The sequence below is a fragment of the Melanotaenia boesemani genome, chromosome 3 (genome assembly GCF_017639745.1).
Source record: "Melanotaenia boesemani isolate fMelBoe1 chromosome 3, fMelBoe1.pri, whole genome shotgun sequence".
Classification (NCBI taxonomy): domain Eukaryota; kingdom Metazoa; phylum Chordata; class Actinopteri; order Atheriniformes; family Melanotaeniidae; genus Melanotaenia; species Melanotaenia boesemani.
This window is the reverse complement of record NC_055684.1, coordinates 7,750,268-7,767,292: the sequence shown is the minus strand read 5'-3', so window position 1 is coordinate 7,767,292 and position 17,025 is coordinate 7,750,268. Positions and strand designations below refer to the sequence as shown.

The window sequence follows — 17,025 nt, the reverse complement described above, 5'->3', positions numbered from 1 at the left end:
AAAGGTTGCAAGGAAGGAAAAAGGTGGAAAGACAAGAGGGAATGTCAGGTAGAGAGTGAGAAAGAAGAAACATTAACTCCAACGACAGGCACAAGATAATGTAGACAAAGAGAAATACAGATTATCTTATAACAGCCTGTATGCTAAAAGTTTCCTCTTAAAGAATATTTAGTATTATCACACACTTAAAAATAAGGAAAAGAAAATAAAGCACATCTTTATTTTACATTAGTCTAACTGAAAAACATAAAAAAACACTTTAAAAATATTTTTGTCTGCTGCTCATTACAGCTTCATTTTAAACAAACATGTTCACAGATGTTTGACTCTGGAGAGAAAGTCTTTTAAATAAATGCACAATATGGTTTTGAATATTCTGTGTGATTTTAAACTCTTAAAAGGATTTACACACAAGCAAAGTAAAGATGCATTCAAATCGCAGACAGACAAACAGCGAGTGGTTTGGGAAGGACAGACAACAAGCTCACAGACAGAGTAGATAGTGTTGTTAGTGAACAGAAACATAACCAAGGCCCTGCAACAGTTTAGCTTTACAGACTGAATCAGCATACAACCAAACGAAAGGATGTCAGGTATCACAGAAATGTAATATTATTTGTGATGGTTGGCGTGCATACTGGTTTTAAGAGAAAAATACAAGTGTACATTGGTAGGGGGGTTGGGTGATGTGGGGGAATGAGAAGTGTACTCACGAATTGTTAAATCCATCACTTGAGACGCCAAGCAGAAGACAGGATGCTCATACATCTCTCTCTTTTTCCCTACAGACAAAGAGGGAGGATACCGAGGCATGCGAGAGGCCAGGGTCAGAGAGGACGAGCAGTCGCTGGCAGTAAAAAAGAATTGTAAAGGGGAGGTAGTCTGGAATCTGCTAATATGGTACACTCAGACTATGCTGGTAAAATAAAGGAAATTGATGTGGCTGAAAAAGTTTCAGCCTACTTGGCAATGTTAGCATACAGCTAATATTATGCTATAATTTTTAATTTCTCTGAAACTGAAGTCTATTTTAGCCCTTTAATAAAATATGGAAAAGATAAGACATGCTTATTATTGTGTGATTTGTCAGAATTATTGTACTGCAACAGGTATCCACCAGGGGGCAGAAGACATGCATTTGATTATATTCAACAGGTACAAAGTTTTCTTACTGAACTTTACTCAAGCTGACCAAACCACCCAGACAATGTCATGCAGTGACAACAACTGCTTGCTTAGGGGCAATGTTTCCTGAAACAAGCACTGACCAAGAAGAAAGAGAAGAAAAATCCAGCTTATTGATTGGCCAGGATTAAAATTGGCTCATCCAATGCATGTAAACAACGGGTCTACAATAAATTTGTTCAGTCTTGGGGTTTTCGTTTTTACTTTGGTGTTCAAACCTAATGCAGTTTTCACCAGAATCTGTCCAGTATGAGCAGCAGGAGAGGCAGCCAGATATCTCGCATGTTGCTCTTCATCACTTCCTCTGTTTGGTTCACTGGATGATCTGTCGGCTTTCACAGTATAAGCGAACCACACCAGGGTTCACGTGCAAGTGAACAGAGACCCCTGCTTTTAAAATGACCAGACCAGAGTTCATTTTGGTCCACATTAGAGTGAGAATGAGTGTTCACACAACTTCAAATGAATTGTTTTATCTGTGGAAGTGGACCAGGGTACATTTAACCATGTACCAAACACACTAAATGTGTCCTCTGTCTCCATGAGCCACAAGTCACTCCAGGTTTTAGGCAGTAATCTCACTCTACTTCCTAACGACCACAGTTCTTTCTACTCCATATTTGAGAAGAGCAAAAGCACCCAGTTAGAGCCGATCACGTCCACACTCAAACTTGATGATTATGTCTTCACCATCATGCAGCAAAGGTGGTGAGAGCCCTTTAAAGGACTGAAATAAAGCAGAACCAGACTACATCTGAAGGTGGACTCTAATGCACTGTACTGAATACGTAGGGCGGTCTGTGTCAACATCTCTTCAAAGACTTACTAGCAGCACAGTCCCCACATGTCTAAACACTTAACAGTGATTCCTATTAGGGTTGTCGAAAAAAATCGATTCTCAGATACTTATCGATTCTAAAATTTACTATCTAGTTAGATATTAATTAGCATGGGTATTGATACTCAAATTCCACTTTGGCGTCTGCTGGTTCATGGAAAAAAACAGTATTTCTTTGCACCACAGTGAGCAAATAGTCTGACAACATTGTGAAACTGTATGAGGACTGTTTCTCTGCACAAACTAATAAAGCTTTAAAATAATGCATTTGTTTTAAACTGCTAATGTCTTTTATTAATATATTTTTGTTGTATTGTTTGGATTGTGTAATTTAGTGGTGTTCTGACTTTGATTAGAAGAATAATAAATTTCCTCCCCCTCTACAGTATTGAAAGCACCATCCTTGGTATTGGTATCGAGTTTGAAATTTTATTATCATGACAGCCCTAATTCCTATACCAAGAAACGGCATTGCTAAGGTTAGGAGTGAGCTTATACCTGTGGCTCTCGCATCTCTGGTTAAGAAGTCCATGGAGACAATCATAAAGGATCATATCACCAAGGTAACTGGCTGATTTTCCTGAAAAAGGGAAACAAGGGCAAGCTTGTCGGCAAACGCTTGGTGGGCTGGACTGTCTCATACAACAAGACCCTAAGGCAGACCCAGGATATGCTTGAGAGAGAATATATCTCAGCCTGGGAATTCCTCTGGATTTTCACGGATGCTTGAGAGTGTTACTGGGAAGACGGTTTCTAGGTTTCCCTCCTGAAGATGTTGCCTCTGTGACCAAATCTTGGAGAAACACATCAGTACAGATGGATTGACATACAGCTTACCACCTTACAAAATTGCATCGGAATTTTTTTCTCCAAAACACATGGTTCAGCATTTCCATGTAGTCGGAATCATTCTTCCCTCGTGTTGGCTTTTAAAGATCCCAGTTCTTGCAACAGAAGAGGTGTTTTAAAAACATTTTGAGTATATAAAACAACTGTTAATGATGCTTCAAGTTCATTTATTTCAGAAAAACCACGGTAGCGCATTACTGAGATGACTGTGGAGTAGCTAGACCTATCCCTTTTAGGACTATGAGACGCTGACTATGGCCACACATATCCATGACTAGAGGAATTATTCCTAGTGAGTCTGAAACAGAGGTGTGCTCCTGTCTTTCTCAGGATTGGCTTACTTATCCTATGATATATCGAGGTCTGTGTAATCTGTAAGATGTTAATGAAAGAAAACCTGCATCATAAAGGGCAGTTCTATGGTGCCTTGTTTACCAGCCTAGACAACAAAAGCCAATGGACAAGGGAACAAGGCTAGCGAGTAAGGAAGTCTGAAAAAGCAACGAAGAGGAAACCAGGTGAAAGATAAAGGAAGAAGTGTCAGTTAAGCTACCAGGCATGCCAAACAAGGAGAGAAAAGTGCAGGACCTGGCTTAAAGAGAAGCTCAGGCTTGGATGAAACTGAATTGAATGCATTTTTACTCTGTATTCATGAGCCAACTAAACAACAAGAGGTAAAATGAATGTAGTATTTGTAAGTTTATGACTGCTTAATCAGTTACAGGATAAAAGATCAATAAAGAAATGTTTTTCTCCAAACTTAAGACATGAATCTTTGTTATATATTATTAAGACATTTAAATAGTATATCCTTCTTCAAGGACCTTTCAATGAGCAAAGTTTGCTCATTTTAAGTTCTGTTGAATCATTTTTTCACAAACATCATAATTTTAAATTAAATTTGTGTCATGAAAGTCCCACCTGAAATGGACAAATTACAAATTTTCAACCTATTACAACAATTCCAGTAAAGATGGAACATGAATTCTTCAATGCTTAATTAAGGCTGTCAAAAATAACACGTTAACAGCAGTAACTAATTTATGTAATTTTAGTGTTACTATGTTTTAATGCATTTGATGCATCCGTCATTTAAGACGTGACACATGGAGGTGTCTACAGGCAACATTAAAACATCAGCTGGCTGGCACTTTGGATGCATTTGAAGGCGTCACACCTGTGAGGGAAGTGGATGTTTTAACACTTGCACTTTTCCCACATTTAAACAAAACAAATAAAAACTTTTCACGCAGTTTTGCCTCTCTGTGTCTGCCCAGTGCTCCTCGGCAGCCTCCTCCTCTCTCCCTCCCTCTCTTGTTGTGAATGATGACGGCAGTTGGTGATCAGCTGATCAGCTTTTCTGTTGCTAGCACCGTCTCTCTTGTTTCGGTTATATATCATTCAGGTGAGAAGGAGGAAAGTAGCTGTTCATGGTTTACACCAGCACATTTTCACCCCAAAGAATTGTTGTTGGACGTGCTAGTTATAGCAAAAAACTTTAATGAGTTTCATGTCAGCCGACCTATGCCGCTGTCTATGAAAAACATTGATAACTGAAGCCTGTTCCAGTTAGATATTGTTTGCTTTTATTCATATAACTTTTCAGTATCAGTGAAACAGCTGTAAAATCTACTAGTCATAAGATGGCCATGCACACATCTATGGAGATATATGAATTTATACTTTTGTTGGGAGGCCAGGTATGGGCACGGACCAGAAAAGGGTGACACAAATCAGATATATTTTATATATTGTCTAGATTTTATGTAATATTGAACTAATTATTACAACTAAAGTGATCTAATGTATAAAAGTAAAGAAAAACCCAAGTGAAGGTCAGTGAATAACTGAAGTGAAGGGCACCAAATATTTGTAAGCATTGGCTCGTTCTGTTGATAGTACAGTAAAAACAACCAAATTCCAGACACAGTCACAATTAGTTTGTGTGCTGTGATTAAACTGACTAAAATTGTCAATAATATAATAATACTGTTAATAATATTTTTGAACATCAAATTATGTGAGCATTTTTACATTGACTATCCTCGAATCCAAACACAATCTAAGTCAGGATTTTAGTTGGCTCTATCCTTCTGCTCTCAGAAACCTTTTCAACAATAACTCTGAATACATCATCATATTACCAGTCATATTTCCTGTTAATCCAAAATTAAAAACATTTAGGAGCACTAATAGAGTAGTACCTTACCTTCCAGTTTTGCATACTCTGACAGGCGCTGGTAGTTGATCAGAGCTGCCTGTTCAAGACATTTCCTTATCACGGATTTAACTTCCTCTTGTGGGACTGGGGTTACAATATCCCTCATCAGAACCTGACCAGACACAACGAGATGGTCAGCGGTGTTTTCTTTGTTTGGCATGTTTGTGTAGTGGATACAAGACTTCATTGCATGTACTCTGTTTTCCCCTTGTATCATCATAACTACATAAGTTATTAATATAGGGAAAAAAAAATTCTAATTCTCATTAATATAAGCTGTTAACGTCCACAGTTAATGACAGTTTGATTACTTAACCAACTAGGTTAAGAGTACTGATCTGGCAGGTATTAATGTAATCTATACAGTGTAAATATAGCACATATAAGTCACATAATTCCCTGCTATCTCATGCAAGCACAACACACAAGCATTAATGTTAGCACAGCAATGGCAGAACATGAATAAATAAGCTGTGGTAAAAACAATTATCATTGAACCTGAGTGTAAACAAAAAAGTATTTCTTATAGTTTAGGAATGTAAAAATATTGTATACATATAATACTGCATGTTATATTAGTGTCAAATTATAACTTACCCTTTCCAGTAAGGACAGCGTTGCTTTCAGTGCTCCTTCTGGCCGTCCAAATGGAAAACAGTATCTGAGGAGGTAAAATAATTCATTTTCACTTTCACCTTAAACAGCTCAACACAGGGGGGGTGGGGAATAACAGCGACAGGTGGAACTCATTGTCTCCCAGGTGACACCCAGTGCACCAGATATGACATGCAGCAGTGAAGGTGGCAGCATCGTTGATCCCGAGCTTGAACCGCTCTCTCGGACCACACTCTTGGAGCACGCTCTTGGAGCACTCTCTTGGAGCAAGCTCTTGGATCATGCTCTTGGTTTGCGCTCTCGGACCACGCTCTTGGACCTCGTTCTCGGACCGCGCCCTCAGAACGCGCTTTTGGTTTGTGCTCTTGGACCGCTCTCTCGGTTCATGCTCTCGAACAGCGCTCTCGGTCAGCGCTTTCAGTTCGTGCTCTCGGACCGTGCTCTCGGACCGTGCTCTCGGAGCGCGCTCTCGGACTGCTCTCTCAGACTGCGCTCTCGGTTTGTGCTCTCGGACCGCGCTCTAAGACCACGCTCTTGGACTGCGTTCTCGGACCGCGTTCTCGGACCGCGCTCTCGGACCGCACCCTCAGACCGCGCTTTTGGTTTGTGCTCTTGGTTCGTGCTCTTGGACCGCTCTCTTGGTTCATGCTCTCAAACAGCGCTCTCGGTCCGCGCTTTCGGTTCGTGCTCTCGGACCGTGCTCTCGGAGCGCGCCCTCAGACCGTGCCCTCAGACTGCGCTCTTGGTTTGTGCTCTCAGACGGCGCTCTTGGTTGTGTTCTTGGACCGCACTCTTGGTTTGTGCTCTCAGACCGCGCTCTTGGACCGCACCCTCAGACCGCGCCCTCAGACCACGCCCTTGGTTCGTGCTCTCGGACCGCGCTCTCGGACTGTGCTCTCAGTTTGTGCTCTTGGACCTCGCTATCCGATTGTGCTATCCGATCGCTTTTCTCCAAGAAATTTTATTGGTTATGATATTGGAGGGAATTTTGACAATTTAAAAGCAGTCAGTCTGTCAAGCCTCAGGGGATTTTGCTCAAAATGACATAAATCTTGTGTTGACTCTACTGCACAAAAGAGAAAAATAACCCTGGATTCATCCCAATTTAAAGACAAGAAAACAGCATTGCGAATATCATCATGTGATGGTGGACCTCAAGGCTGATCCAGATAAATTCAGTACCAATGTTCAGACAAATTCCCCTTGGCACCACGCGGCTGCCTTTTTATTTACATATAATCTATATAATCTATAATCATTACGTGAAGTATGGGAAAGTATGGGAAAGTTAGACAGATAAATGGACCTTTTCTTCCATGTGGAAAGTGTTTGCAGACTGTGCTATCTAGCCTGCTGTCAGCTCATTGGTCAGTCAAAGAAACTGGTTGGTTGTAGTGCCATGCGACAGCGACAAAAATTGAAAATTTTTCTATTTTCATGTTGCGTTGCAAGCCCAGTGTGCACTTCTACATGAACAAGCACTACATTTCACGTGCACGAAAGTTGCCTGTCGCTCGGCTGGAGGAGGGCAGTGATTCTTGCCTAATCATGAAAGTGCCCTAGGAAATGAATGAAAGAGCGCTGTCGCCTCCCGTGTGTCGAACCCATTACAGTTCAGTTTAGCAGGACCTTCACACACAGAGTGTGTGTTTAACTCCTACCTGAAGTGTGTAATCTGGTTTTCTAGCAGCACCCGAAGCCTCTCCTTGATCTCCTCAAAGCGCTCCTTCTCCTCCACCGTTACTGTACCAATACCATCAGGCCTGAAAGACAGAGGCATTGGATGTTGTAACCAACATTTCACTTTGAGGTCCAAAAGCTAAACAAGCAAATTCTCTCCCCCAATAGCCAGTATTATTCAGAGCTTATTGAAACTGATCCTGAGCCCCAGCTCAGCATCAGTGGGAGTACAACACCTCGCCGTACATGCTTATTTTCTTTGAGCAAAGCAACTATAGTGCTCTCTAAAATGAATTGATAATGTCAAAATGTTTAATAGCTGAACAGAAAATTCATACATGCATTGTTGATGGAAAATTCAATCTGTATTTTATTCTGAGGTGTGATCCCAAATGATCTCCAGTTAGCTACAAGCTGATTCTTATCCTGAATGTTTGATTGTTACAGAGAGGAGTTTCCCTGTAATCAGTTCTTACCTGCATGTGCACAGCATGACTGGAGAGGAAGAAATATATACTCAGATGAAAAGTATTTCTTTCTTGGAAATATGTCAGAAAATGTGAGAACATGTCGGCACATCTGCAGTTTTGTTTGGCCCATAAAAAATCAGTCACATGACCACTCCATGTGGCCTACAAGGAAATTGCTGTAATTTGTATTCAGGCTAGCGCCTCATATTTAGACCACTTCGGGCCCACACAACACTTACTGTAACCCATATCCAAGCCAACAACTTCTATCTGGACCATGTGTGGCTTACAAGACACTTCCCAAACCCACATCCAGGCTGGCATCTGACATACATGTTGCCCACAAGACTCTTGCCAGCGCCATAACTGAGCCATATGAGCCATATGAGCCAAAAGCCCCAAATGTGTCATGGTCTGTGAATTTGGGGTTGAGGTTCTTTTAGTCTTGTTATTTTGAGTTCCCTTTTCTGTTTTATTTTGTAGTTCCTCCCCCTGGTGTGTTGCATTCTGTTTTATTTCCTGTTCATTAAAGAACCTGGTTTTAATTTTATGTCGCTGTCTTCCTGTTAAATAAGCCCTGGTTTCAGTCAGTGTTTGTCAGACGTGTTTGTTTCAAGGTCTGTTCTTAAAATAAAAACTTTGTTTTGTCTGCTTCCTGCCTCTCAGTCCTGCATTTGGGTTCAACTTCCTCCTCAACACATGACACAAATGTGTCCTCTAAGTAGAGTGGCATCGTCGCTGAATTCTGGGAAGTGTTTTACGTTACATTTAGTTTATAAAGCACTTTTCATCCCAAAAGCAGCATAAAGTTTAAAAAGTAACAATTTTAGCAGATTTAAAAACACAAGTTTGATGTATTTTAGACATCCCAACACTGGGAAGTGTGCAATGTGCCATAATAAGGAGAATAAAAAGAAAAAAACAACACAAATATTAAAGCAGAGAAGTCAAACTAACTAGTTCAGCACAATCTGATCTTCAGTTGGGTCGGAACAGAAAATTAACAACAAAATAACTTATAATAATAATTTAAAAAAAGAGCATTAAACATCTGCAGCTCATCCAAACACTGCTGCTAGAGTTTTAACCAGGACTAAGAGATCTGAACACAACACACCAGTTTTTGAAATCTTTACACTGGCTTCTGGATTTTAAAACCCTTCTGATTGTTTACAAATCCCAGACCGGTTTAGTCCCAGAATACATCTGTGATATGTTCAGAGAATGAAAACCTAGAAGAGCTCTTAGATCCAAAGACTCTGGCCTGGACTAGTCCAGACCAGAGTCCAGACTAAACATGGAGAAACAGCATTTAGCTGTTACACAACATTTCTTTCCACGTGCGTCTATGCATGAAATCTGCATGGTAGCTTTTTAACTTAATTTTTTAATCATTTTAATGTAATTTTTGATTTTTATTGTGATTCTTGCTATTTGTTGCTGAATTTTACTATTTCTTCATATCTGTAATGCTTTTAATGTTTCATGTCAGCACTTTGAATTATCCTGTGCATGGAATGTGCTTTTCAATAAGCTGCCTAAGTAAAAAAAACTCCACATTTTTCTCTTTAATTAATTTTTTTTATTTTGATATATATATATATATATATATATACATATATATAAATATACATATGTATATATATACACATATATATATGTGTATATACACACATATATATATATATGTGTATATACACACACACACATATATATATATATATATAATGTATTTCACATTATGATCAGTCTAACTAGAAGTTATTTTGAATGTACATACGTGTACATTTCCACACGAACTGACTCATCTCATCAAACAAACTGAACTCAGATCTAATAAATAAGAAAGATATAAAGATAGAATAAGCCATCTTCCTACCCTGAATCAGAACTGTTAATAAACTGGTAATATGGCTTTTTCTTGATGTGTATTAAAGATCTGGGTGTATTAGCTGACATTGTTCAGGTCTGAACACATACGAACGTCTCCATGAGTTATATGCAGCACGTTAAACAGACGAGGCAAAAATAAGAACATCTGCTCTCTGAAATACATCCCTGCACCTTCAAACACACACAGATACACAATGACAACATGAATTCAGTTCAAATTGATATCAAACAGTGTATTTATGCAATGGAGGTGTTAGTTAAATTGAGTGCATCCAGAAATTAGAGCTTTACAAGATATTCTAAATGTGTTTGTGTGTTTATTGTGTTTATCATTTGTGACATGGTTGGGTCTGAGTGGAGTGTGAGCAGAGTGCATGTGACAGAGGAGGCGTTGAACTGTTGGCCATGACAATATGATGTGAAGCAAGGGACATGACAACCCCCCCGCCCCCCTCTTTTACTGACATGTCATTTCAGTGGACAATGAGAAACTGGGTGTGTGTTGGGGGTGAACGTGCCTCCTGCAGGATGCCGTGTTAGACTAGAGATACCCGTTTGCTTCATCCAGACCTCCCACAGTTTTCATGCACATCTGAGCAGACGCTAGCAGAAAGCCGAGTAGGCGACATACCTCCACCTCCCAAACTATTTATGCAGCAAGCTTCCTTAAACATCAAATATGTGATTTTCTGATTTAATTCGGAGCAAACAGAATGTGTTAGTTACAAGTAGGAGGTTGTTTTTACTAATTAAATCAGACTGGAGAAGAAAAATAAGAACAGAAAACATAATAAAATGTCTGGGACCTTATCACAGGCTGGTTGGAAAATAAAAATGGGTGATACCCAGTGAGGTTTTGATTTATTTTAGCCTGATTTTGCTTGAGTTTGCAGGTTATTTTAGTTTGTGTCACTAACACAAAACCTAAAGAGAATCTGGCATCAGGGATAAAAAAGAAAAAAAGAAATCTCATCATTGTCACTGTGACAGAAATTAAAGAAGGAATTTTCACACTAATTAAGTCCTGCAGGGCTCTTTGTTTCCTTCATCTTCCTCTTCCAGCAGCATGTTATTCCTTGGCAGCTTCCTTGTGTTTGTTGCCCTGATGACCTCTCAGCTCCAACGATGACAAGAAGCAAATGAGCCATCAGTGACAAGCACAATGACGAGCCAGCAACACTTTAAACATAATCTTCTTTTTTTCAGTTTGAGCACCAGAAATGCAGCTTCAACAGTAAATTACATTTATGTCCTTTTCTGGATACTCATAGTCAGTTCTGTCTGAATAAAAAAAAAAAGAAAGAAAAATTAAAACTAAGCATGAAAAACTGAGTTTGAATAACTTTAGATCACTTTACCAACAGATAATTGTCTTTGTTTAGTTTTGAAGAGACCTTTTTGAGTTGGTGTTCCTGTATTAACGTTAGTTGCAGGACTGTACCATCACTGCCGAGTCAGGGTAGGCCGCAGCTATCTACAGGAGAGGTAAGCTTTTATTTTACATGATGTAGAATAGTAGGCTACACAGTGGTGGTTACCACCATTACCTAACAAAAAGAAGATACCCGGCCTTAATCTCATCTGATTCTGGGTGGAGTTTGCATGTTTCCCTCCTCCGTATGTTGGTTATCTATGGGTTAACCTCTCCTTGACTAGAATTAGAAATCATGTCTTACTTCTGCCGTTTTCTGGTGAAAAGTTTAATTCCAGCTCTAAAAAACTCTGCTACTGTGTTCTCCCATGCCTTTGTTTGAAATGAACCATGAAGTTTCCATGAAGAAGGATGTTTTATAGTGAAATACTCACTCCTCCTATGACATGCTGTGTTGGGCTTTATTCTTTCTGAATCCCCCTCATATTTCTATGGTGAATTTGGCGGCTCTCCTCCAATTCTCGTGACTCTGACCATTGGCAGAGGTGTCCATCATCAACAACAGCTGATGCCTTCCTGAAATATTTTCTTGCATATCATCTGTATTAACCTTTAAACTCCACTAGATCTCTGGCGCCCCCGAATGCTACTGCTTATATCGTCAACAGTTTCTCAAGAACGGTAGTGTGTAACTCTGTGGGGAAAATTGTGACGGACAGCTTACCCTTTAGGTGATCTATGGAAGTTTTCCAAGAATTCATATCCCGTCCAGGAGATTTATAATCCAGTCTCAAATGCAGTGTTTATTCAGAGATATGTTAAATCCTCATTGACTGATCGATACAATGCGATACAATATGATTCGACACCATGCAACATTTCACTGTCCAATTGTGAAATTCGTCCTGGACTTGGAAGTGTTGTTACATTAGCTGCCTTGACAACACAAATACACCATGCAACACAATAATAAACCACTGTAATCTACATACAACCATCAGCCACGCAGTGGAAATTAATATATTGCACAATTCCCATATATTTAATTTCCAATGAAAATTAAAAGATCAGAAAAACAAGATGCTATGGCATGACACCCACATCCCCACAAGAGACGTTGCACAGTCCATAAAAGACACCATTTAAAATGATTAAAAATGTTGATAGAAATGGGCAAAGAATTAATTTTAAAACGGTTCATACAAGAAGGTAATAACTCGTATTCAGGATAAATGTTGTATTGAGTACAGCCTCCTCATAGACGGAGAGGTTTCCAGTCCAACACATGATGCAAAAACATTGTTTATCACATTTTCATAATATAAAAAATATCACTATCACTACTATCTTGCTAAGAGACTTCTATTTTGACCCAGAAATGATGATGAAGTCATTTGCTTTCAAACTTGTAACAAATCAGAGCTTAAATTGATGGTAATGTCCAATCAGAAGCAGCCAAAGGTCAACCAGTGAGCAGAAAGTTCTATGTGTGTCGGAAAAAAACAAACAAATAAAAGCTCCTTTATGGCTGGAATAAAGCCAAGAAGATGCGGTCAAAAAACATCAGAGTTGGAGTAGGGTTTGTGAGGATAGAAGGTAAACAGTAGCATAAATAACTTTAAATAGTAAAAAAAAAAAAAACAGCTGGAGGGAAAAGTATAAATATGTAAATAGTTTCTGTTGTGTGTTTGTTTCAGTGACAATATTTTTTCTCCTGAAAACCAAGACTTGAGAGAATAATATGCAGAAGAGAAAATGCTTGGTCACTGATGACCTGTGTGTTATTTATACAAAGTACAGTTAGTAATAAATTATGTTAAATTGTTTAGGTTTGTCTTTATGGAGCTATGTCTATTGGTACATTTGATCCATCATTTTAACCCTTATAACCTGACAACAGAGTCTGTCCTGAAAAAATAATGTCTGGATGCTGACTGAAATTAAAAGGGTTGAGCTTCTATGTGTAGTCTTACATAAAATAAATAAATAAAATAGCAAAAACAGCTTGGCGGTTTAAGGGTTAAAGATTTGAAATTCATAAATAAATATTTTTTTTTGCTCAGTTACAGCAATAAAAACCATTTATTTTTATATTCAATTTGATTTTCCGTTTATTTAATTCTTGACACGCAGCAAATGTGAATGGAGTCCATATTTAGCTGGTCAGAAAGTCAGTCCTGAGACTTGGTACGGCCAGTGGACATTCGAGTCCAGCTTGGTGTGCAAACCCCTCCAGGCCTGCAGATCTTTAGGATGCAGGCGTGCACTGTTTTGTGCGTTTGTGTGTATGTTTGTTTGGGTGAGTGGGCGGGTGATTTGGATGAGGTGAGTGCACAGAAGCACGAGCAGCAGCATCGGCAGCAGAGACGTCGGCCCGTCACGCCTGACAACTTGTCAACCTGTCATGTGTGGAGCTCCAGGCAGAGTGGCCAGCCTGGCAGAGCAGGCCCTGCTTGATGCTCGTGGACGGGGACTTGGGTCGACACAGAGCTCAATCTTTTTTGGATTTAATTTAAAAAAGAGATTTGGATATGGATTTTCAAGGAACCTGTTATCAGTTTAAACTCAACATTTTTTCCTACACAACTTTCAGTTTAGATCATATTGTGTCTTTCAGTGTTGTCCATCTGTCCATGCTGATCAGAGAGCCTCCACCCTCCATCACTGTGTCCAGCAGGGCAGAGCAAAGGATGGATAGATAAATAGACGGAGGACAGGGTAAGTTGGAGGGGTGAGGGGGAGGTGGTGACGGGGGTCCTGACAGACAGCTTTCCCTGACCTCTGCTCTCAGCACTGGAGTGGCCCTCGTCTATCTTTGTTACTTCATCCTCAGATGGTTGACTGTGACGTTGACAGATTTGATGTGTGAGTACATCACAGCAGATCAGACGTGAGGTAAGTAAGTGCAACTTAGATAACGGGGTTCGTACTGAAAGGCCAGATGATTCCTGTGTCACAGAGCAAAGACGCTTCAGAAAATGACACCATTTGATCCGAAAGTGAAAGTGACAGAAGACTTTCTGAGGAGTCATTACATGAAAATATTTTATCTACTCCCAACATTTTATCAGGATTTAAAGCAATATTTCTTCCAAACATAAATGTTTCAAGCCTGGGGCTCTAGTTTAAGGTAGCAAACAAGCAATCCACAAGGCAACACAGCAGAGTGAGTTTAATTAATGAAATACATATCAGTTCCACCGTTGATAGAGTTGGACTACCTTTTCCCTTCAGAACAGTCTTAATTCATGTTGCCATGGGCTGCATTCACACCAGTATAGTTCAGGGGACTCAGTTTGATTGGGCAGGGAATGCTGAGAAACTTCACACTGAGTTTCACACTGCACTTTACTGAAGCTGACCAAGCCACCTCAACCATGTCACGCAGCTATAACAACTGCTCACTAGGGGCAATATGCCCCGAAATCACCACTGACCAAGAAGAAAGAAAAAGAAAATCTGGGTCTTTGATTGGCCAGAACCAAAAAAAGCTTGTTCACCGTAAGTAAACAATGGAGCAACTATAAATTTCTGCAGTCTGGTTTCTGTTTTTACCTTGGTGTTCAAACCTGATGCAGTTTTCACCAGAATCTGTTGTTTGGTCTGCAGCAGAGCAAGAATGTTTACACTGCTCCAAACGAACCACACTACCTGTGGAAGCTGACCAGGGTTTGTTTAAAGCAGACCAAACAGTGCCAGTGTGAATGCATCCCTATTTAACAAGGTGTTAAAAGCATTCCTCAGAAATTTTGATCCATGCATTCTGGTTGAGTCCTTTCCTCTGATAAAACCATGGTTAAATGACCATTAACATGAAGCATTTTTTTTTTCTAATAGGGGCGAATCATCTGCTCTATGGTGCTATCTCAGACAAGCTTAAATTATGAAAGAGTGCAGGAAAAATCAAGGTTACCAGGAAATTCATTTGCTCAAAGTCTGGCTCACTAAGTAAGTTTTTTTTTTTTTTAATATATAACAGATTTTGAAAACCTTTTTTTTCATTGTGGGACCTGTTTTCAAAAGCTTGTGTTTTCAGTCTCCCAAAGCGCCAGTTTCATGCAGGCAAAATGTTCAAATTAAAAACAACAGCATCCATGCCACGTTCAAAGTCACTTAAATCCCCCTTCTTCCTCATTCCGATGCTCAGTTTGAACTTCAGTGAGTCATCTTGACCAAATGTTATCCGCTCTACTTCTCTTAAAATCTTGCAATAATCAAAGCCAGCTACACAAGTTACCATCAAGTGCAACATCTGTCAAGGAGATGCTCCGTTGTTTAGGCTGAACCTCAGCCAAACCATCACAAAGAGTGGAATAATGATCAGCTACCTCCTTTTATTAGATTACATCAAGCTGTCTGCCAGGACTGAGCCAAACATGGACTCATTGATCTGGATAAGAGGAGGCTTTGGTGACAGGCACGGGGCTGGTCTTTTGCAAAGAGAGTGACTCCTGACACGGTTCACATTTATTATTTCACGTCTTTTTGTTTTTATGTATGTTTCCTTTGACTGATCGAAAACTCAGTGTCATCAGATCTAGTGTTTTCTGTGTATCGTGATCACTTGTTTGTGGCAACTTTGTTCATGAAAGCCATTCAACGCTAGGCCGGTAGACTATCCTACTCAAGGGATTACTGGTTGGAGCTGTGCTACACTCAACCGGAGCCAGCAGAGATATTTATTTACACTGAAACTTCGCTGGAGTTCTGACGAGGGAACAAAAGAAGGTGGATATGAAGAAAAAGAGGAGGGATATGGAGGAGGCTTAAGAGGAGACGGAACTATCAAACGATGCCTGCCATATCACAAATTTCCCTGAGGAATTTCCAAAGGGATTAATAAAGTATTTCTGATTCTGATATCTGAGTCCAAAGTGTGATTGCTTTGGAACAAGACAGATCACAACATTGGTGAAGTCGGATCTGGATTACAGACAAACCAGTAAAATTATCAGCTCAAACCGAACACCCGTCTGAACGGAACCGCCGCTTTGAAACCAGGAAAGACACCCTGATGACTGAGGAACCTCCCATCCAATCTACTCCTCCTTTCATTGTTTTTACTGTGTAGTGTTTTATGTTATAGTTGTTTTATTGTTCAGCACTTTGGGCATCTGGGGGTTGCAGTAAATGTGCTACATAAATAAACTTAAACTTGAACTTCATTCCCTCGGCTGTACTCATCCTGAACAATATGAAGCAGGCTCACCATCATGCTCTTCTTCTTTTTTCCTTCTTTTTGTACCTTTCATTGTGTTTTTATACATGATTTAGATGTTTCTTTGTTTCTTTAAACGTGAACCTTTGAGCCTTTCGAAGAATAGTTTTGGTCGCCATTTGACTGACGATCAAGTTCAACCTAACTTTAAACAGCAAGGATATCAGAATTTCTCCTCAACTGGGCAACTTCACAGAGGCTGATTTACCGTGTACAGATCCATCTTATATCACATGATCCTGATCACACCACAGAGTGGGTGAAAGGTTATTTTGGAATTAAGGTAAGGTGGAAATAAAATAAAAAGGACAGGAAGAACAGAAGTCAAGGTGCAACCAAAAAGTAAAAGCAAAATTAAAAAGTCACAAAAAAGTAAATAGAAACAAAAAAAAATTAAATAAAAGACTTAAGCTTAGTTGTAAGTTTCATACGAAAGTGGACGTGACTTGGATGCAGTTTGATTTCTACCTGTTTCCGTAGACATGGGAAGCACAGAAGGCGAAGCTGTAGTGAAGCAGGGTGGGGTCGATCATGGCTCCGTTCTCGGCCCTCTCCAGCAGATCGCTCAGGTAGCATAAATGTCGATGGCAGCCTCGAACACCGTAACGAGCACAGTACTCATCCAAGACAAACACCTGACCAGGACTGAACCAGCCCTGTAGGAAACACAGAGATTCCTCCTGA

At 39.8% G+C, this 17,025-nt stretch overlaps 1 protein-coding gene across 1 annotated transcript in view; it reads right to left on the bottom strand.

Annotated features, from left to right (window-relative positions):
• cadpsa (Ca2+-dependent activator protein for secretion a) overlaps positions 1-17,025 on the bottom strand; it is a 163,217-nt gene that overhangs the window by 75,541 nt on the left and 70,651 nt on the right. The window contains exons 13-17 of the mRNA XM_041981494.1: positions 16,810-16,997; positions 7,370-7,471; positions 5,691-5,754; positions 5,082-5,205; positions 714-782 (exon numbers count right to left, since the gene is read on the bottom strand). Of these exons, the coding sequence (XP_041837428.1) occupies positions 714-782; positions 5,082-5,205; positions 5,691-5,754; positions 7,370-7,471; positions 16,810-16,997 (547 nt within the window). The remainder of the gene's footprint in view (positions 1-713; positions 783-5,081; positions 5,206-5,690; positions 5,755-7,369; positions 7,472-16,809; positions 16,998-17,025) is intronic.